The sequence below is a fragment of the Puma concolor genome, chromosome B1 (assembly GCF_028749965.1).
Source record: "Puma concolor isolate L17-30 chromosome B1, mPumCon1.1.hap2, whole genome shotgun sequence".
NCBI classification, from domain to species: domain Eukaryota; kingdom Metazoa; phylum Chordata; class Mammalia; order Carnivora; family Felidae; genus Puma; species Puma concolor.
In genome coordinates, this window is record NC_141670.1 from 200,903,761 (window position 1) to 200,926,660 (window position 22,900).

Consider the following 22,900-nt stretch of genomic DNA (forward strand, 5'->3'; position numbering starts at 1 on the left):
CAGTCATCTTGAAACTCTCATTTTATTGCATGGGGCACCTGGGCGGCTCAGTCGGTTGAGCGTCCGACTTTGGCTCATGTCATGATCTCACAGCTTGTAAGTTCGAGCCCCAGGTCGGGCTCTGGGCTGACAGCTTAGAGCCTGGAGCCTGCTTTGGATTCTGTGTCTCAACTCTCTCTGCCCCTCGCACTCGTGCTGTCTCCCTCTCTCACTCAAAAACACATTAAAAAAAAAACCCATAGGGGCACCTGGCTGGCTCAGTCTGCTGAGCTTCCGACTTCGGCTCAGGTCGTGATGTCATGGTCTGTGAGTTCGAGCCCCGCGTCGGGCTCTGTGCTGACAGCTCGGAGCCTGGAGCCTGCTTTCGATTCTGGGTCTCCCTCTCTCTCTGCCCCTCCCCCACTCACACTCTGTCTCTCTCTCTCCCTCAAAAATTAAATAAACATTAAAAAAATTTTGTAAACCCTCATTTTATTGCAGAATACGCTTTTCAAATGGAGCCTTACAAGTTTCCCAAAACATAAAAGGAATTCTCTAGCAGAAGGCTCATATCTCCTACCTACCCTTCATGACTTTGCTGAAATCTTCCCTCTTTCTTGAAGACTCATGGCATAGTAATCGTGACGGCATGGGCTTTCGCGTTAGGTTCGTTGTCTTTGGGTGCTATGACAAGGAACCCCTAAATCTCAGTGGCTTAACGCAGTGAAAGTTTATTTCTCATTTATGCCACCTTAAAAGGGCAGGTGAGCAGACACTCTGCTACATGAAAGACACTCTGCTACATGTAGACACTCTGCTACATGAAATCATTCGGGGACCCAGGCTCCTTTAGCTCCCAGGCTCCGGGAATGGTGGCTCCACCAGAGTCTATGTCTCTTCTGGTCTGTCTGTGAATGATCAGACAATAAGGAAAGGGAATGAGTGAAGAGAAGGCACACAAACTCTTAATACCTTGGCCGAGGTGACACACGTCACTTCTGCTCATGCTCCTGTGGTGAGAAGTAGCCATGTGGCCGCATCCGGATGCAAGGCACCGAGAAGTGTGGGTGTGCCCAGGAAGAGGAGGGCTAGACGCTGTGAGCATGGAGGAGGAAGGGCTCTGCCAATCCACTGGATTCTCTATGGCTTTCAGATGCATTTCTCAACTCCTTTTTCTGCTCTTAATGAAACTTCACAGGATGGCTGCCAAGGGTTAAACAAAGTGAGGTATATAGATGTCTAATGCATACTGAGCAGTCAATCAGTATTCGTTCTCTGTCCCTTCTTCTCCCCGACTCCAGTCTTTCAATATGCAACGGAGGTACTGATAGGATCACCTTTGTGTTTTCTATACTGAGTTGGACTACAGTAGCGGTTAAGAGATGGGCTCCGGAGTCTAACTACCTAGGTGTGAGTCCCGACCTTCCCACATGCCAATGGTGTGACTTGGGAAATGCCCGTATGGCTCTGTTCCTAAGGTTCATCAGCCCAAAGAGAAGTTACAAACAGTACCTGCCTCATAGGGTTGTGAAGACGACGGAATGAGTTCACACGTGTCCAGTTCTCAGGGTAGTGGATGGTATGTCGCATCTATGACCTATTTTTATTATTACATGGTAATTGATACACAGCAGAAACTGAATTTTAAACATTGTTTTAATGTTTATTTATCTTTGAGAGGTAGTGCATGAGCGCGGGAGGGACAGAGAGGGAGGGAGACAAAGAACTCAAAGCAGGTTCCAGGCTGTGATCTGTCAGCACAGAGCCCAACGGGGGGCTCGAACCCACAAACTGTGAGATCATGACCTGAGCTGAAGTCAGATGCTCAACCGACTGAGCCACCCAGGCGCCCCAGCAGAAACTGAATTTAAAACACAAACCCTTATTAAAGCGCCTGCTCTATACTATGCAGTGCCAGTCGGTGTTCACGTAAGTCAGGGCCACACATCTCAAACTCAGTGAATGTTTGTGTAATGAGTTAGCAGAACAGCCCTCATCGGCTGGCTCCTACTATCACATAAGGCTTCAGGCTGCCTTTCATCTAGGCCTCTGCTGAAATCATTCCTGGAGAAGACAAACATTAAATCGTTACAGCCATCACTTGGAAACCAGCTTTCAGGACGGTTGAGGAAGGCGTCTCTGCAGGGGGGGGCGCAGGCTTTGCTGTGTCTTTCAGCTTTCTCCAGCCCTCTGCAGAGGTTCCTTCCATCCTCCAGCTTTCCCAAACTGAGATACAAAATCTCCGTAGAGATGCCCAAAGCAACACCTAGGAATGAGTGATATGAAAGCTGCCCCCTTTCTCACCAGGCTCCTGAATGCCTAGAAAGGAAGAGAAGATTTCTTCCCCGGCAGCATCCTTCTAGTTTCTGCACATCAATTCTTGGACACTGGTCGCTGCCGTAGGCATGGCTCTCTAAAAGTGGCTCTCTAAAAACTTTTTTTTAACGTTTTATTTATTTTTGAGACAGAGAGAGACAGAGCATAAGCAGGGGAGGGGCAGAGAGAGCGAGACACAGAATCTGAAGCAGGCTCCAGGTTCCGAGCTGTCAGCACAGGGCCTGGCAGGGGGTTCAAACCCACAAACCGTGAGATCATGATCTGAGCCGAAGTCAGATGCCCAACCGACTGAGCCACGCAGGCGCCCCAAGAGGGTCTCTAGAGTGGGCATTAGCAAGGCTCCTGGAAAGGTGGCTATAGTTGCTTGAATCAGTGTCAGTGCTGGATCGCATTAGGGACCAAGGTCACATCCAAGAATAACCTTCTACGTGGGGTGAGGGGAAGGGTCCTGCTTATTGGGCGGCAAGAGGTGCCCGTGCAGTCCTGGGTACTCACTCCTTACACCGGTTTCTCTGAGGGTCTTGCTGTTGCCCTGGGGAGGCGGCAGGGGTGGGGTGGGGTAGTTCTGTACCTCTGCCTTCCTGAGGCCTGTCCAGCCCCTGGCTTAGCAGTTTATCACACTTTCTCCCACTATGCTCTGTGCTTGTTGGTTGTCACCCTAGTACTTAGGGGCATGGCAGAGTGTGTAGCCCATAACAAAGGCTTAATTGACATTTTTTTTAACGTTTATTTATTTTTCAGAGAGAGTGAGCAGGGGAGGGGCAGAAAGAGAGGGGGACAGAGGATCTGAAGCGGGCTCTGTGCTGACAGTAGTGAGCCCAATGTCCACTTGAACTCACAAACCATGAGATCATGACCTGAGCCAAAGTCAGACGCTCAACCGAGTCACTCAGGTGCCCCAGATACTTTTAAATCAATAAATGTGCCATCGTACTTGGCTGCTTAACATTGCCACCTTGACTGTGAAGTTGGGAGCCCGGATAGTGCTCTTGTCCTTTAGGGCTCCAACGTGAGGCGGGCCTTGCACAACCTCCCCCCATCCACCTGTTAGCCACCTGGCCAAGTTGGCAACTCTGGGCTCCCTGGTCTGTAAATGAGCGTTTCTGCCCCCAGGGCTGTTGCGAGGCTGAAATGGGATAATTTACTTGTTTTGGGAGAGTTTCAGCAGTTGCAAGCAACAATAATTTTGTCTGATCGAAGCTAAAACTGTTGTTGCCAAAATCGGGAGCAGCTCGCAGGGCTGGTGAGCCGGCCCCGAAGCTCTGCAGCCTGGGCAATGCCACCCCCGCCCAGCGGCCGCCAGTGTGAGCTACTGCGTGGCTGGTACAGGACACCGCGGCCATCAGGCTCCCACTGCTCCCAAACCCCAAACCCTAAACTGCTGCGAAAGGAATTCTGGCCCCGCCGGTTAGCGCCCCGCCTCCTTCAGAGTCCAGGCCTCTGATTGGCTGAGCCCGGGTCACATGGCGCTCGCTAGCTGCAGGGGATGCTGGGAGACGGGCACCTGGCGTGGTAAAGCCGCGTGGGGAGGTCTGGGCTGTGTGTGCCGCCCGGGCTGTGAGGAGGGAGCTCCCCGAGGGGAGAAGGGGGCTCCTGATGCTGGGCAGCCACCAAATACACTGTAACGGGGGGTCAGTGTTGATGTCCAGCCACGGGCAGCACGCGGCTCCTTGGTGAGTCGCCGGGGCGGCTGCTATGGTGGCCCCAGGAGGGGAGGGGATGGTGGCCCGGATCGGCTTGAGCGGTCTAAGTGGTGACAAGTATTTTGGAGATAAGGCCGTGTGGCGGTCCGCTGGGGCCGCCAAAACAAAGTACCCCAGGCAGCCTCTCAGGGAGGGGGCGGAAACTGAGGTTTACCCAGCAGGGGGTTATTCTGTGACAGCCCTGCGGGCGAGAGGCCTGAGATCAAGGTGCTGGCCGAGTCCCGTTCCTTCCAGGGCCTGTGAGGGAAGGATCTGCTCTAGGGCTGGCTTCTGGGCTTGCAGGTGGCTGTCTTCAGCGTGTGCCTATCCTTCTCCCTCCACGCTTGTCTCTGCGTCCATGTCTCCCCCTTTGATAAGGACATCAGTCACTTTGGATGGGGCCCACCCAAATAACCTCATTTCAACCAGATTCCCTCTGTAAAGACCCTTGTAGCAGCATTCTCGCTCAGATAGATAGTCGGGGCACCGAAGCTTTTCTTTCCAGGAAGCAACTTCATTCGTGCCGGCACCGCTCCGTTGGGTTCGAACGGAAGACCTGAACGCCACGTGGTGTAGTTTCTTATACATTTTTTTCTTCCTTGTCTCCCATATATGGTAATACACAAACGTGTCGTCTGATTAAGTGGCCTCATGTTACAAGGTCGTGAGGGATGTTGTCACGTGGGCAGTCAGGCTGCCTTGAGGGTTTTTTCTTTTCTTTCCTTGGGAGGGGACCCTACCACACCCTGTCTCCAAATACCTCACATCCTGAGGTCCTGGGGTTAGGGCTTCCACTTATGAACGGGGGGGGGGGGGGGGGGAGGGCGGGGGGCATGTCACAATTCAACCAGTAACACCGGGAAGAGTGTAGATACACATGGGAAGAGAATAGATATCACATAGGGATAGGATGCTTCCCTCATCTCCTGCCATCAGCCCATTTGCCTAGGCCAGAAACCTTGCAGTCTTCTCCGTTCCTCTTAGGCGTGTCTAGAACCCTCCCTCCCAGGATCTGGGGCCAGTCCCCAGTTGGTCTTGTCCATCCTACTCTCAAAACGTATCTCAGATCCACCCCCTTCTCTCCACCTTCACTACTGGGTCCAGGCCACTGAGATCTTGGGACTGTTGCTGTGCCTCTCAACAGAGGGCCAGCTTCCTCCCTAGCTTCCTTCTAGGTCCCTTGCGACTCTGAAGCAGAGCAGTCCGCTGAAAATGTAAACCACTCCATGTCCTCCCCTCACTTAAAACCCTCCAATAGCTTCCCATTCCACTCGGGCCAAGACATGCGCGCGCGTGCGCGCGCACACACACACACACACACACACACACACACACAGTCCAGGCAACAAGCAAACTGATTACAATGACCTCTAAGGTCCCGTATGACCTGCCCTTTCCTGCCCCTCCAACTCCAGGCAGCCCTTCCTTCCCTTCCTCATCCCATTCCACCCCCACTGGCCTCTTTTCAGTTCTATGGACTTTCTTCTGCCATGCCCTCCTGGCTTTTCCCTCTGCCTGGAATACTTTACCACCTTAAAAAAAAAAAAAGTTGTAGATTGGTGGAATGCATTATGCTTAAAAAGAGTATATAAGATGCACACGTATGCATTGAACACACACACACACATACACACACAGAGTTTAGAGGATGATTATAAATCTAGCACCCAGCTAAGAATAAGATTAAGAATAGAAGATCCTGCCAGATGCCCCTCCCAGATCATCTCTACACCCCGCCCCCAGGAGCGACCACTGACCTGACATTTGCAACAATTATCTCTTTGTTTTCCTTTGTATTTTATAATCTGTAATTCCCCCCAAAACGTTTATATTTTGTATATTTTTGGATAGAAATATGGTGTCATACTGTACGTACTGTTTTGTTTCTGGCTTATTTTGTTCAATGTTGTATTTTGTGAGGTTTAACTGTATGGGTTTGCACGTCGCTGTAGTTCATTCGTGTTAGTGGCCGTGGGGTTTCATATGATGATTCTTCCACGATTTGTTTATCCATTCTGCTGGTGGGCATCGGTTGTTTCCCATTTGGGGCTATTATAAGCAATGCTATGTGGACATTTGGGTAGATATGTCCTCGGGCAGGTGGGAAAGAGTTTTTTGGAGGAACTTTCTAGAAATGGATTTGCTGGGTTGTAGGTTAGGGGCATCTTCAACTTTGCTAGATGATGCCAAACTATTTTCCAAGATGGTAGTCTAATCTCAACACAGTGCATGAGAGCCTACTGCTGATCACTACTTGGTTTTACCAGACCTGGTAGAGTTGAGCTTCCTGGGGATTGTGTGAGCTTTGCCCAAGCCCTGGGCACTGCTCCATACTCTTGCATGACCCTCCCGACAGCCCTGAGACATCAGTGTCATCATTCCCATTTTGTAGATGAGGGAGCCAAGGTCCAGCTGGCTTAAATCATTAGTACTTTTTGTGCTGGGATTCACGCTGTGGTCTGTGTGTCCCGAACCTGTGTTTATTCTGCAGTGATGGATGCTGGCTCTGGTATCTGGTGTCAGTGGATAGCTATGAACATCTTGGGGATGGAACTCCTTGAGGAGCTTAGTGCCATGACCCCAGTCTTTGGTGCACATCAGAATCACCCCGTCACCATCTGAAACCCCCCAAATCACAAAAGACAATGATGGGGATCTAGAGAATGCAAAATAGTGTCTTGTTGGGGTTTTAATTTGCATTTGCCTGTTGACTAATGACATTGAGCATCATGTGATTAACTTACTGGTCATTTGAATCTTCTCTGAGTCAGTTCAAGTCTTTTGCTCAATTAATTGGGTTGTTTGTCATATTGACTTGTTAGAGTTCTCTGTGTGTTGTGGATATAAGTCCTTTATAGTTTATGTGTTGCAAATATGTTATCTCAGCCTGTGGCTTGCCTTTTCATTTTTTTTTCGAAGTATCCTTTGAAGAATAAAACACTTTAATTTAGACGAAACCCAAATGAGCATTTTGTTTTTCTTTTGTGGTGTTTTTTTTTGCATCCTGTATCTTCGTCTACCTCAAAGGCAAAGATTTCCTCTTATCTCAGATATGTGTGTTGTTAACACACTTCCCAGTTGGTTCTGCTGTGCACCAAAGTGGGAGAAGCCCAGGTATAATCAGCTACCCTAGGTTTGGGGGCAGATTTGAGTTTGGCTTTCAGGTTTGCCACTTACTGAGCAAGTCACTTTGTCTCTCTGAGCTTCAGTGTCCCTATCTGCAAAACGAGGTTAAAAGTAGGGCCCCTCCACACAATTCGTTGGAAAGGTTCAATGAAATAAAGCTCAAACAGAACTTAGCAAAGTGCCTCGCATGCACAAAATGCTCTGTAAAAGCTGTGTTCGTTTGTAACAAGCAGCAGAATGGAATAACACGTTTTGTTGTTTGTTTTCAGTACATCAAGTCCTTCTACAATGAATCGTGGGAAAGAAGGCACGGACATCCAATAGACCAAGACACTCTGACCCTGCTCTGGTCTGTGACGGTGTCCATATTCGCCATTGGTGGACTCGTGGGGACGTTACTGGTGAAGCTGATCGGAAAGGTTCTTGGGAGGTTAGTGGGACATCTCTGCTTGGGGATCCCCTCTGTAATGTTCACAATATGTATCAAAGTCAGGATCCCAGAAGGCAACAGAACTCCGCTCAGACAGTCCAGCTGGAGAGATTTTAATGCCAGGAGAGGAAGGGGAGGAAATAGGGCACCTGAGGCCAAGGAGAAGCGAAGCCACGGACAATGGGCTGAATTGTGGAGGGCTGTGTGGACTGGGCTGCGTCCGACTGTATTGTCCAAACAGGGAGGGAGTAGGGGGGAAATACCCTGGCTTCTCTCTCCTCACACCCTCCAACCCACTGTCAGTGCCTCTCATTGGTCAAACCCAAGTAGAAGCCAGAAACACCAGGAGCCTTTTGGGGGCAGTCCAGGAGGACCGGGTCCCAGGGCTCAGAGCAGGACAGGAAGGGAGGAAATGGATCTGGCCGCCGGAGCAAGTGGAGAAGAGCCTTAGAGTGCCTTAGAGACTCTTCCACGTATATCCATATAGATCTGCTTTTCAAAACGTGGGAGCTCAGACAGTGTTTTCTTATGGGTCTGAATGATAACTTATTAAGCCAGTCTCCTATGGATAGACATTTAGGTTATTTCAGATCTTTCATATTACAAATACAGGATGGTAGGTGTCAAGCAGTTCATGTTGAGATTTCCCATCTGGGCCCTCTCGGGTCAGATCCACTTTACCTCCTGAGCTTCGTGCCTCGCTCATTTCTGTCCTGTGAAGAGTTCTCTGAGATCAGATTGATTTATCAAGAAACCTCCCCAAATGTTTTCTCTGTATCTTCGCTTGTAACTTCTCGGGAGATACGGAGGTGTTAGTGCAGAAGTAGAATCTGCAGCATTCATGTCTGAACTTGACTCGCGAGTGTTCCACTTTCTAGTGCCTTTGGCCAAGTCGTTTGATGTATTTGAACCTCAATTTTCTCCTCTGTAAGACGCAGGAAATGTTACAGGGACTAGAGAAAACGAATGGGGGCAGAATAGCACATTAGCAGGAACTCAGGAAGTAGAAGCTATTATTATTTACCGTATTACTTACTTACCATCCTTCTCCTCATTATCCGGACACCCATATACTTACCCATACATAGTAAGTGCTCAGCACATCTCCATGTTGCATTGACCTGAATTGGAAAGGACCCAGAAAATCTTTCCACTCCTCAGGGCTCTAGAAACCCTACTTAAAAAGGTGCCCCCCCCCCTTCCTTTACACTTGGCCTCACATCCGCTCCAAGGAGTAAGTTAGAACTGATGCTATTTCGGAGCCGACTTTCACAAGGCTGGGGCAGGAAGCCACCCTGAAAACACGCATGTGGCGCTCAGGAAAGTCTGTGGTATCCAGTGAGGCAGGGGAGGTGCTGATACTTTCCTTGTGCCCAAGGCCACTTCCAGGTGGTAACGAATGGGAACTCTGTACTCCAGAGAAGTACGGTGACGGCAGAGTGGAGTGAGGGCTGCCATTTTCTGTGGTCCCCCAATGTTCCGGGCGCTCCCACATGCACCCTCATTCCATTTCTCCACTCTCTGGGGTCTTGGATGGGGGATGGATTGAGAGCTTACACAGAGCTCGAGCTCAGGTTGGAACCAGCTCCATCACGTCATGATCCTTCCATCATGCCGAGCAGATCTGAGTAGGGGCATGCTGGCAATGGCTCTGTAAGTCCATGACTGTTTGACCATAGGTCAGTGACTGGCTGGCCCCGGATTGGCATCAATGGCCAGGGTCTGTGAGGCACTGTTGCTAAGCCCCTGGGCCAAGCCAGTTTCTAACGCCAGTCCTCTTGTCTATTCTAGTTAGATGGAGTCAGCCCCGGCCCCAGGATTTGTGGCCTGTGACATATACCTGCCTTTTATCGGGCCATGGCACTGACACCCCAAGGCTGCCCCATAAGAAGCTCTGAACCCAGGCAGACGGTACAGGGAAGTCCACACTGTAGCCGGGGTCAAGGTGCCGTGGCCCCACAAGTCCTGACTCCCCAAATTGCCAGTGTGTCACGTGGGACTCTGCCACCTCACCTCACAGCCAACACCTCTCCCACACGTACAATGCAGGCGGTGGAAGTGGCTTTGCAGCTCTTGACGGCGTGGTGCAAAAAAAAAAAAAAGCAGAAGGAATGGAAAAGAGACGCGTTTGACAGATACTCCTTTTCTAAGAGAAGGAAGGGTTTTAGGCCGGAGAGAGATTCCATCAAAAGGTGTTGGTCCGTGTGCCCCAGGCAGCTGCCGGTTCCCTTTTTCATCATTGTGGGAAGAAAGGTTGAGCCAGGATGAAGCCTCAGCTTGAATGGGAACTCCGTAGGGAGGACAAGGAGCAAACACCGAGAATCTACCCCCGTTTCTTCACCCCCTGCTACGTACCCGTGCTTGACCTACCAACCTCGTTTACGTCCACAGCTCCGTATTGTTGTCCCTGGTCCACAAGTCATGAATCCGAGGCCCTGAGAGGCCTAGTGGCTCACCCGAGGTGACAAAGAATGAGGTTGATCCGAAACTCAGACCGGAGCCTGTGCTTTTCCCATCACATGGTGTCTGTTGAAACCTTTTCTTGATGCTTCATTAATTGTCTCTGGGAGGCCGCTGGGGAGAAAGAAGAGGCTGGCTTAATGTGCAAGGCTGGGGTGGGGTCTGATGAGAGGGCTCACACACATGACCATGGGGGGAATTTGGGTGGAGTTGAGGCTCCCCAGAGTCAGGCGGGTCTGGTCACCAGCAGGTCCAGCAGGGGGCTGACCCTCGCTAGGCCATGACGAACTCGACTGTGGTTTGGGAGAGGGATGAGGACGGGGGAGCACGAGGGGCCAGCAGTGGTCTCTGGAGATGAGGCACCCCCATTATCTAGTCTCAGGGGACCAGGTTCCTTGTCTCCTCGAGCCTCTGGCTTGGAGAATTCTGGTTGACTCCCTCCCCTCATTTGGGGTCATCCCTCCTCTTCTTACATGGCTCTAGTGACAGAACCCTCCTTCCCTCATGAGACAGGATGGTGACCATGTTGGTGCATGGATGCCAGCTAGAGGACCCGTGATGCTCCTGGCTCATGGGGCCATGTATGAGTTACTCAAATTCTCCAAGCTTTGCTTAGTTGGTGACAAGATGAAGATAAGGCAGTGGCCTGTTGGAGAGTTGTGAAAATGAAATGAGGGTGTTCCTCTCCGTGGTTGACACGGAGTCAGCACCCATCCTACGTTGGCCAGCGTCCCTGTTGTCCCTGTCCCCATCCTCATGAGCTCTTCTTGAGACGTGTCACCCCATTACTCGACAGAACTGGCCGTGATTATGTTCTAGTTGCACTGAAATTGGCCTCCTTACACATATCATGGGATCTAGTTTTTCCCTCTAGAGCAGAGCAGAGCAAATATGCAAAAAACCATAGGGAAACTCACACGGGCTTTGAAATCGGATCCTTAGGCCTGTTCTTGAGCAAGCCATATAACCACATCCAGCCGTGCAGCAAATACTTTTGAACACCTACTGGGTGCCAAGCACTGTTTTGGCACTTGGGCACCAGCAGCAAATGGCATGGCCCGAGCCTGCTGCCTGGCTGTGAACAATGCATCGTGCACGACATTGTGGCGGTTGGAAGCACGGTGGAGGGGTGGACGGGTAGTGGAGGGACAAGAGGAGGCAGTTTGAAATCTGTGGAGCTCGGATAAGCACGCAGCTCTGAGGGTTGCAGGAGAGCCTGTTTACAAAATGGGTCCTGTCACCCATGCCTGTGACGGGGACTCAAGCCAAACTGGCTTAGGGCCAGAGGGAGCTAATTGGCTGACATAACTGGAATGTAACTCAGCCGAATCCACCTGTCTGTCTTCTCTGTCTCTCAGCTCTGCCTTACTCTGTGTTGGCTTCATGCGCAGGCTGCCTCTCCCTGTGTGGGGGCAAGATGCCCCCAGCAGCTCAGGGTGACCCTGTTCCCGCTTGGCATCCCCAGAACACACTTCTCCTTCCAGTAGTTCTAGCCAAGTCCCAGGCCTGAGTCTCATTTACTTGTGTGAGGTCTCATACCCTTGGGGCTTCTGGACCAGGGGCAATTTTGCCCCAGCAGGGGACGTTTAATGACAGTATCTGGAGGCGTTCCTGGTTGTCACTGCTAGGGGGTGCTGCTAGCATCTAGTAGGGGCCAAAGAGGCTGTGAAACGTGCTACAATGCCCACGACAGCCCCCACCACAAAGAATTTTGTGGCCGCAAGTGTTAATAGAGCCCAATGTGCGAAATCCTGGTGATTAGTGCACTTTAAAGGTACTGTATCGTGTGCCCGTTCCTGGAGCCACAGTGGGGTGGGGATGGGACACAGAGTGCAGGCAGGAATGTTTCTTGGAGGAAATCGCACCAGAAGAAGGAGGATGGGTGTTTTTTTATTTTATTTCTTATTTGAGAGAGCACGTACGCGCCGATGGGAGAGGGACAGAGGGAGAAAGAGAATCTTGGGCTCTACGTTCAGTGCAGAGTCCGATGCAGGGCTCGATCCCACAACCCTGGGATCATGACCTGAGCTGAAGCCAAGTCAGAGTCAGACGCTCAGCTGACCGAGCCACCCAGGTACCCCAGAAGGATGGGTATTGAACGAGTAGTACATCATGCCAGGCAAATAGCAGGTTCTCAAAAGTGCTATTTTTCTTTTCTTTTTCTACTTCAATATTTTGAAATCTGTGTTTATTTTCTAAAAGTTGGAAGGAACGTAAGCTCTCTAGGTGCCTGCTGAAGGAGCCTGCAATGCATATGGCAAACCTTTACTAGGCTTGAACAATAGAAATCTCTCCTGTCACAACTGCAGAGGCCGGAAGTCCAAGATCAAGATGGCAGGGGACGGCGGGGCAGGGTTGCTCCCGAGTCCATTCTCCTTGGCTTATAGGTGGCTTTCTTCTCACTGTGTCCTCACACGGCCTTTGTCCTTATGGGAGAGCAGGCCTGGTGTCTTTTCTTCCTGTCTGTTCCCGTTGGATGAGGGCCCCGCCCTTACAACCTCATTTAACCATAATCTCCTCTTTGAATGCCCTGTCTCCGAATATAGTCACCTTGGGGGTTAGGGCTTCAGCTGAGGAATTGGAACATAGTTCAGTGCATAGTAGAACGCTTACACTGGTCGCTGACCTCCTCCTCTTTCAGGCTGGAATTGCCTTAGGAAGGTGAGTTCCCCAGAAGCAGAGCCTATGAGGGAGCTTGGGATACATACGTTTTGTTGAGGGAAGGCTCTTCAGGAGTTCCCTTGACGGTGATGCAAGCAGAAGAGAGAAAAGGGGAAGAGAGCCAAGCCAGGCCGTGCTCTCAGGTCCACTCTGGTCTCGGCTGGCCCGCAGGGATCTGGGGCATGAATCCTACCCTGGAGGGATCCCATCTGGGCAGGGGGCCCGCATTCTCTTCCCACCACTCTCCAGCCATTGGCTGCAGGCTGCTCTGGGGGAGGGGGTTATCTTCTTGGGTGGCCCTTCTGGAGAAGAGCCAACCAGGAGCCTTGCTTGAGCAGCCACATGTACAAAGTGGGTGATGGAGGAGAGAGCTGAGGGACAGAGGAGTACCTGCCGGGACTCCTGATCCCCCACCCCCATTCTGCCAGCCTTGGAGCCTTGCCTAGCACCGTGAGGGTGCCAAGGATTCTGGGAGAAGGAAGCTGTCTTGGGGTTTGTGCCAGAAGGTAGGAAGAGAGACTGGGCGTGGCGGATGTAGACTTCAGGAAGGCAGAGTTCCAACGTCTCAGAGAGTCTGCCAACCCCAAACACGCAGCAGCTTTGGTACAAGCTGTTTCTGCACGATCTGTTTGTTGTATTACAGATGCATGAGCTGGAAATCATGGTTGAAAGTCAACAGGTTGTCACTCCTGCCCCACACCGCCCACCACACATCTATTAGAACCAAATAGTGGCCTCCCCTGGGCCCACGTCAGACCTTCTGTTTCCCTCTCTTACATCACTTAGCATTTTGTGCTGTAACCACTTACTGACATTTCTGTCTCTTCCCTGAGGGGAGTTCCTTGCGGGGAAGCTCCTTGAAGTTCCTTGATGCAAGAACCACACGTACATGTGAGCGCCAGCACATGGCACAGAAGCTTGTGCACACTAGGCAAGCAAGTTTGTTGGACAGATGGAAGGATCGACGGAGGAATGCCTGATGCTTGAAGGTTTTTCTACCGTAACTTCCCAAAGTGGCCGTTTTTTTCCCGCTTGCGTACTTCCATTCACTCGTGCGTTTATTTTCCCAACAAATATTTCTGGAGCACCTGCTGTGTGCCAGGCACTTAGGGGTGAACAAAGTGGACAGAGACAGCTCTCTGGCAGAGGGAACAGCAGCTGTAAAGGCCCTGAGGGACGACTGGGCTTGGCTTCTTGGAAGATAAGACAGGATGTCAGCGTGGCCGGGGCCACGTCAATGAATAGAAAATGAAGCTAGAAAGAGGTCACTGAGCTTGGATCCAGAGGGCCTTGTGGGGCAGGGTTGGGACTTGGGCTTTTCTCTAAGGTGGGAAGTTACTGGTGTGTTGTAAGAACTGGCCCGATTTGCAGCCTGAAAGGCCTGTTATCAGTGGATCTGGGGACGTTACAGCATCTTGCGCTGATAGGGTGAGGTGATCTGGTTTGCACCAGGTTTGTGACAAGACACGGTGAGAGGTAGTGGCGGTTTTAGGAGTTTTGGACATATTTTAGAAGTAGAAAAAACAGGCCTTAGAGATGTATCGTAATGTGGGTGGGTGAGGGACAGAAATAAAAAATAATGCTAACGTTTTCTGGCCTGAGCAATGGCAAGGACTGTGGTGTGGTGTTGTTGTGGGTTTTTTGTTTTTGTTTACGTTGTTGTTTTTTCTGAGGTAGGAAGTCTTTGGGAAGAATAGGGTGGGTTTTTTTTTTTAATGTTTATTTCCTTTGGGGGGGCAGAGAGAGAGAGGGAGACACAGAATCTGAAGCAGGCTCCAGGCTCTGAGCTGTCAGCACAGAGCCTAAAGCGGGGCTTGAACTCACGAATGGTGAGATCATGACGTGAGCCAAAGTCGGACGCTTAACTGACTGAGCCACCCAGGCGCCCCAGGAAGAGGATTTGGGGAGGAAGGAGGCCAATGTTACGAATTCGGTTTTGGGTATGTTAACCTTGAATTGTCTGTAAGACTCCCTCGTGAAGAGGTGAAGCAGGCAGTTGGATATATGGGTCTAGCACTCGGAGGAGAGCTCAGAGCTTGGATGTAAGTCTAGATGTCATCAGTACATAGGTGAAACTTGAAGCCAGGACACAAGACGAGATCACCTGGGAAGTGTATAGAGGCCAAAGAAATAGGCTCAAGGGCTGAGGCCGGGAGCCCCCCAGTCTTGAGAGGGTTGGGAAGATGGTAAGGATCAGCCAGTGAGGTAGGAGCAGACCCACCACTCAGAGCTGGAAAGCAAGTGCAGGAGGGAAGTGGTGATCAGCTGTGTTCAAACGGAGACAAGGCCCGAGAGTTGGCGGATTTAGCAATGTGGAGATCTCTGGTTACCTGACAGGAGCTGTTTCAAGGGCACAGTGGGGGAGACAGCTACTGGACGGGGCTTAAGAGGGAAGAATAACTCGAGACAATGAGTGTAGATGGGTGTACCTGGGTGTAGCTTTCCTTTCAACAGCATGGTCATGAGATGTTCCAGCAGAGAGGGGAAAACTGGTGGGCAGCTGAAGCAACATTCTTGTGCAGGTGGGAGCGGGGTGGGGAACTGGTCGGTGATTGGAGGGATTGGCCTCAGGTGGGAGCACGGCAGTATGTCCTCAGGAAAATGAGGGAAGACAGTGTGTGGGCACAGAAGCAGGGAGGTCGGTGCATGTGGAGGGAACCCGTGAATTCCTCTCCAGATTGCTTCTGCTTTCTCAGTGGAGTAGAAAGCAAGGTCATCAGCTGAGAAAGAGGATAAGGGGACTTGAAAACAGAGAAGGCATATGAAACAGTCCTCGAGGAGAGCAGGACATTGAACAAACCAGGGAACTATAGAATGGTTGCCTGGAGGCCCCAAAGCCCACTTGACATTGGTGGTCATGAATTTCAAGTGACACCAGTCAATGTAGTTCGGGTTTTTCTCCAGCCAAGCTGAGCTCTGTGGTGCACGTGTGAGGCAGGTCAGGATCTAACCAGGGTTGGGGTTTGCCAGGCACATATGATGAAGGCAGGTGGGTCAGTGGGTCAAGGAGTTGAGGATGTGATGGCTATTTAAAATGATGGACCATGGAATTCAGGCTGAGTAAGCAGGAATGGACAGACATGAGGAAGGTGATGATTGGTGGAAACAAGGTACGATCTCGGTTTATAGGCCAAGCTAGACTTAAGGAATTGTTGGAAGGGTGGGTGATGGAAGCCGTATCTCCAGAGGTTCCCCAGATCACTAATCCCTTACAGAAGTACTTTCTAAATTCCCTGTATCTTCCACCACTTGGTCGTGTGTGATTGAGTTAAAGCATGACACAGCGGAAGCTCTCACATTTCTCCTGAGCCTTCTTGTGTCTAGGCTCAGGATGCTGAGTCCCTTTGACCATTTCTCCAGTGACGTGCTCTCCACTCTCCTCATCACCTTATCACTCTTCCTCGTGTTTGGCCCCTTTTGCCAAGAGCTGATAATCTTCTGGGTTGCCCACGAACATTCTGCAATATGGGAAAGCTCAGAACAATGAGTGCGCTGTCCCAGGTGGGGTTCTCAGGGGTCACTGGAGTTCTGTGCTCAGAAATGGCATGTCCCTGGTCTCCCTTGTTTTTGTTGCCATGTTCATCCCCGGGGAAAAAATGGAAACACAGTCGTTAAAATCCACGTCTCTGAACCCCAGTGAGTCAGCTTTGCAAATTATTTGCGAGTAAGGTTTCCGTCCTCCCCGGGACACTGTCAGGCTGGGGGTTATTTTGGGAAGGAATACATTAATATGATGTACTTGCTTAGAGGGTGTGCAGCCCTGTTTGCAAATGTTCCAAGTCAGACCTGAATGGGATTTTAACATTCGCTGCATGGCACAAAATACACCATCGCATCCAGTGCAGGACCTCAGGCCAAAGCACTTAGGGGCACCCTTAACTCTTCTTTCTCTGTACCTCTGTCCAATCCAAATGCAAAGCCCATCAACTGTCTTCAAAACACACGGGGCTCTGACCACGTCTCACCACCTCCACTGCTCCCGTCCTGGCGCGAATTACTATTGGCACTTGCCTGGTCCGCTGCAGGAGCTTCCCAGCCAGTCTCCCTGTTTCTGCACTTATTTCTTCAGCCCACGGTCGACACAGAAGTCTGCGCGATCTTGTTAATATGTTACTCAGGTCATGGCACCCCTCTCCTTAGAATCGTCCGGTGGCTGCCCATCTCTCTCCAGGGGGGAACCCAAGTTGCCATGGTGGCTCCTACAAGACCCTTACTAGCTCCCCCTCCAGTCTCTCTGCCCTCACTTCTACTATTTGCTTTCCTGTCCTCCTCTGCTTCCAGCTGTGCTGGCCTCACTGGTGTACCTGAAAATGACCCATGTCTGACTGTTAGTACCTCTCTGCCAAGATTGCTGCTCTCTGATATCCATATGGCTGGTCTGCATTCCTTCTTCAAGTCTGTGCTTAGATATCACCTTCCCAGATGTCTCCCTGAGTAAAACTCGTCCCCTCTCCTGTATTAGTTTTCTCTACAGTCTTTGTCTTTTACTTGTTTATTGAGACCGTGAAGCGTAGGGACGGGGTCATGGTGGCAGCTATATGCCAGAACTTAGAATGGTGTTCAGCACTCAGTCCACACTTAGACGTTGTGTTGAGTGCATGAATGTCAGTTGAACGAGTGAACATCTGTTGAAAGAATGAATGACTGTGAGTAAATATAGCAGCCGCCATTGTGGGGAGCTTAGTATCAGGGTGACTGGAATGCTAAACCTCCCATTTCATAGTATGTGAACTTGACCACGTACTCCAGTTCTAGATCTATTTCCTCACGTGGGACATGGGGTAGCAAGATTACCTAATGCATAGGGGGTCCAGTGAGTATAAAGTACTTAAAATAGTGCCTGAGACATGGTAAGTACCCAGTGAATGTTAGCTGTCACCATGGATTGGTTTTCAGTTTACTGAGGCTCCAAATAAGTTCTAGGTGCCATCCTAAGCACTTTGCGTAAATCATCTGATTCTTACAGGAGACTTAGAAGGTAGACATTGTTACATCCATTTTACAGGGGTGGAAACCAAGGCTCAGGGAGGGTAGGAAACCCGCCCACAGTTGTTCAGTTAGCATGTGGCTGAACTGTCCAAGCAGGAATAGTATTGGAGGTGGATTCAGGAGAATAGTGTGTGTCCTGCCCACAGACCTAGAAGCTAAAGTAAGACTCAGAACGGGCCAGAGCTGGGCCACATGGAGGAAACCCGGCTTAACATCTAGAATTTACTCCTTCATTTATGCAACAAATTTGAATGGGGCACCTGCCTGTACCAGCAACTGGCTTAGTGCCTGGGGCTACAGTGACAAGATAAAAATCTCTGCACGCATGGAGCTTATAATCCGGTAGGGGCACGTGCCAACATAAACACAAATAAATATGTAAGCTAAACTCCCGTGTTGTGGGGGCTGCAAAGAAAATAGAAAGGGTGATAAGATTGTGGGAGATGGGGTCTGCAGCTGGGGGAGTAGTCACATCAGATAGTGTCAGAGGTGGCATTTCAGTCACTTCAGTGCGATAAGACGAATGGATCGAGGGGCACCCGTGACACGGGTCGTGAGTCAGGAAGCTGCCCGCCACACCCAAGAGATGGCGGGAAGCCTCGTGAGCACAAAGGCACGAGTATCGGACGGTGTGGCCAAGGCCATGTCATGCAAGGTTGTTTAGGCCCTGGCGAGCCGTTTGTCCCAAGCGCAGTGGGAAGGTTTTAGGTAAGGGGAAGTGTGTCAGTGTTTGCTTTGCAAGGATCACTCTGGCTGCTCTGTGGACCCTGAATCCTACAGGAGGGCAAGAGTGGAAGCGGGAGCCACCTAAGCCATCCTGCGTCCGTCTGAGTGTGAGATGGTGGTGGCCTGCCCCTCTGCCGGACTGTGGACCAGAAATGGAAAGAAGCGCTCTGCCCAGGGATATACTCTGGAAACAGCGTAGGCGGGACTCAGTGATGCAGGCAGGAAGGAAAATACGAGATGTAATTATTATTCCCCTATTTTTGGTCTAAGTCCCTAGGAAGGTGGAGGTTTTATTTACTCAGATGGGGAAGACTGTGGAAAGAGGGGTTTGGATGCATTTGTGGGGGGCGGTTAGCAGTGGGGATGCATGAGTTCTATTTTTTTTAATGTTTATTTGTTTTGGGGAGAGAGACAGAATGCAAGTGGGGGAGGGGCAGAGAGAGAGGGAGACACAGAATCTGAAGCAGCCTCCAGGCTCTGGGCTGTCAGCACAGAGCCCGACGCAGGGCTCGAACCTATGAACTGTGAGATCATGACCTGAGCCGAAGTCAGACGCTGAACTGACTGAGCCACCCAGGTACCCCAAGAGTTTATTTTATTTTATTTTATTTTATTTTATTTTATTTCATTTCATTTCATTTCATTTCATTTCATTTCATTTCATTTCATTTTATTTCATTTCATTTCATTTCATTTCATTTCATTTCATTTCATTTCATTTTAAAGTTTATGTATTTATTTTGAGAGAGAGAGAATGTGCACGCATGCACCAGGGAGTGAGGAAGGGCAGAGAGAGAGAGGGATGAGAGAATCCCAAGCAGATTCCCCACAGCGCAGAGCCTGATGTGGGGCTGGAATTCACAACCCTGAGATCATGACCTGAGCCGAAATCAAGGGTCAGCTGCTCAACCAACTAAGCCACACAGGTGCCCCAAGTGTTCTATTTTATTTTTTTAATTTTTTTTTCAACGTTTATTTAGTTTTGGGACAGAGAGAGACAGAGCATGATGGGTGAGGGGCAGAGAGAGAGGGAGACACAGACTCGGAAACAGGCTCCAGGCTCTGAGCCATCAGCCCAGAGCCCGACGCGGGGCTCCAACTCACGGACCGCGAGATCGTGACCTGGCTGAAGTCGGACGCTTAACTGACTGTGCCACCCAGGCGCCCCAAAAGTTCTATTTTAAAGATACATGGCTTCAGATGCCTGCAGGACATGCAAGTGAAAATGTCTAGGAGGCAGTGTGGCGTGTAAGTCTGGATTGAGATGATTCCAGGCCAGAGATACAGTTGGGATTATCATCAACTAAGGTCACAGCTGGGTGAAGTCACCCAAGGAGGGAGTGGAGAGAGAGGACAGACCAGGCTTGACACTGAGAAGGAGAGGCTGGTAGGCAGAAAACAGGGGAGGGCGTTATCCCAGATGTCCCGGAGAAGACTGTGTTTCCAGAAAGAGCCCGTGGCTGTCCGTATTGCATGCTGCTGGGAGGCTGTACCACCTGGGGGGTGGGGTGGGGGTGGGGGTGCAGAACTGTCAGTGGTGTTTGTTGAGGCGTGTGATCCTGATCATCTTCACAAAGGCAGTCTCCCCGGAGTGGTGGCAATGATCCAATCAGAGAGGGACAAGGACAGAAGGGAAGGCAAACAGACGGTAGTCTTCAGGGAGTTTCACTCTAAAGGGGAAGTGGAGATAAGGGGCAGTGGCTGCAGAGGGCTGAGGGTCAAGGGAGACCATAGTCTGCTGTGTTCGCATGGAAATGATGGAGTAGTTAAGGGATGGATTCTTCTAGGTGGCAGACAGCCAGGGTGCAGGAGACTGATGCCTCTCAGCCCCCCAGGGTGGCTTTAGCCAAATGCAGGTGGGCTGGTGAACTTCGTGCGGTGGGGGGGGGGGGGGGTAGGGGTGGAGGAGGGTGGGGAGTGAGGTGGTTCCCACCTGTGACACCTCCACCTCTTCCTCTGTGAATTGCCCAGCTCATGAATGCTGCCAGCTACAGGTGTGAAAGATGAAGTGAATGACATGAGATGATTTATGTAAAAGCCATGCTCTTTCTAGATTCTTCTAAAGGTCTCTTGTGGAGTCTGTGTCGAGGATTGGGATTCTCTAGGGGTAGACCCAAGAGTCTCTCTTCTTATGTGATGTCGTTGAATCTGATGAGCAGCTATAGCCTTGAGAACCACTGAGTAATGCCAGTATTAGTGCCATGAATATCATTACCATCACTCTAGCATCAAGGGTCCAGTTTAACTGGAGTAGGAGCCCAGGGGTCGGGTCCTGCTTCCTGGTCGAGCCCTTTATTTCTCCCTGTCTACGGGTCATGGAACATGCTGTCTTGTCCAACATCCAAGAACCCCCTGAGTCTGGCCAGCCTCAGCATTCCTGTCCCGCTTCCCCTCTCTCGACAACCTCTTCACATCCTTGACTTACACTGGACTCTACACCCACAAGATTTGGGCCGTGAGGTCTCAAGGAGTAGAACTGGGGTCAGAGATGGACCTACAGGGAGAATGTTTTGACTTGTTGGGAGAAATCACTTGTCACACACAAGCCACTACCACACCTGGGATGGAAGGCAGAGACAGCATTGCCAGGGCCCCCAAGCCAGTCCCGCTCCGCGGAAAGGGACAGGTTGCTGGCACCACAGGGAGAAGGCTGGGGCCAAGGAGCAGACGCACCTGCCAAAGTGGGAGTGGGACCATAGGGAGATGCCCAGCCTCTCCTCTTCCCCACAGAAGACAACATCAGACCTCTCATTGGCCAGTCCTGCCAGGGAGCTGGGAAGGAAGGGAGCCTGGGAAATGTAGTTCTAGTTCCCTTTGCAACAACAGAACAGAGAAAGGGTCCCGGGGTAGCCAGGCAAATGACACACAGTTCCCACTTATACACTCTGAGACCCGATATCTTTGCTTCTAATTGATTCTGTGTGACAGTTTATTCTTCTGTGTCCCTAACTAGGTTTTAAAGCCCCTAAGGGTGAGGATGGGGATTGACTTACTCCCTGTGGCAAACCCTGTGTCTTACGCTCACTACGTGTTTGCTGAACAGACACGCCGGTGAAAGCCCTCGCCCCCGTGAGGGCACAGGTCTTTTCACCACTGCCCTGCTTCCTTCCTAAGTCAGACCCTCAGAGGACTGAGGGAAGGGCCATGAGCACTGCGCACACACGGGCCACCAGAGTATTCTCATTGTGCTCTGAAGCCTCGCTGATAACAAAATTAGTGCCCTTGGGTTCGTCTTCTTGAATCCTGAGACTGCGACCTTCTGTATCACAATAAGGGAGGTCAGGGGCGCCTGAGTGGCTCAGACGGTTAAGCGTCGGACTTCAGCTCAGGTCATGATCTCGCGGTTTGTGGGCTCGAGCCCCATGTCGAGTTCTATGCTGACATCGCAGAGGCTGGAGCCTGCTTCAGATTCTGTGTCTCTGTCTCTCTGCCCCTTCCCTACTTGTGCTCTGTCTCTCTTTCTCTCTCAAAAGTAAATAAACCTTAAAAAAAAAAAAAAAGAATGAGGGAGGTCAGCCTAGATTGGAATTTCTGTTTTAAGTCTTGGGTAAATCATAATTTTCCCCTCATGGCATCCACTTAAATTAACTTTTTGACAGTGAGATTGTATTTATGTTTTGAATAAATAATACATTCATATGGCATAGCTTTTAAAAGGACCAAACGAATGTAAAGTAGAAGGCTTCCATTGTATTTCTCTCCCCCAGCCAATCAGAACCCCTTCCTGGGGGCAGCCTGTGATACCAGTTTTTTTGTGTATCTTTTCCAAGGTTTGTGTCTGTTTTTGCATGCCTGTGCATGTGCACGCGTGCGCGCACACACACACACACACACACACACACACACATTCCTTTATCACACAAATTGTTGCATATTCTATGCAAAGTTCTGTACCTTGTTCTTTACACTTGACAGTATATCTTGGGGATCTTCCTGTATCGGAATATAGAAAGCTACTTCTGTTTTAATGTCTACGTAATGTACCATTACATAGATGTATCATAATTTGTTTAAATAAGGGAGACCTGGGCTTTTTCAGTTCCCGTTATAGAAGATGTTGAACCAGTCTTTGTGCCATCATGAAAGTGTGATTAGCTTTGGGATTCTCCAAGAAGATGTAGGCAGGAGGAAAAAGTTTAATGGAAAGTTTGAGATAAATAAGAAATAGTGGAAAGAGCCCCGGCCTGGAGTTTAAGGCCTCTAACTCACAAAAGTAATAACAAAGTCCCCTTTCAAGTCTCTAGCTTCTTCCAATTTACAAAACAATTTAATATTTGTTAACTCATTGATTTGTTAGGGAAAAAATATCGTGTGAGAAGCTATGATGTTTTTTTCCAGCTCTTAACTCACTAGTTGTATGGCCTAAATTTCTAATTTGTATATCCTGGTTAACTTATCTATAGAATAAGGATAATGAAGTATCTACCTCATAGGGTCATTTTGAGCAGGACATGAGCTACTCCTGTAAAGTGCTTAGAACAGGGTTTATCATAGAGCAAGAATTTAGTAA

At 50.2% G+C, this 22,900-nt stretch overlaps 1 protein-coding gene across 9 annotated transcripts in view; it reads left to right on the plus strand.

Annotated features, from left to right (window-relative positions):
- The window catches only part of SLC2A9 (solute carrier family 2 member 9), a 262,594-nt gene that overhangs the window by 60,292 nt on the left and 179,402 nt on the right, over nt 1-22,900 (plus strand). For all 9 annotated transcript variants that reach the window (XR_015250599.1, XR_015250598.1, XM_025921820.2 and 6 more), the window contains one exon: nt 7,394-7,554. Coding sequence is in view for 7 of the 9 variants with exons in the window: in XM_025921820.2 (XP_025777605.1) it covers nt 7,394-7,554 (161 nt within the window). In the remaining 2 variants the exon portion in view is untranslated. The remainder of the gene's footprint in view (nt 1-7,393; nt 7,555-22,900) is intronic.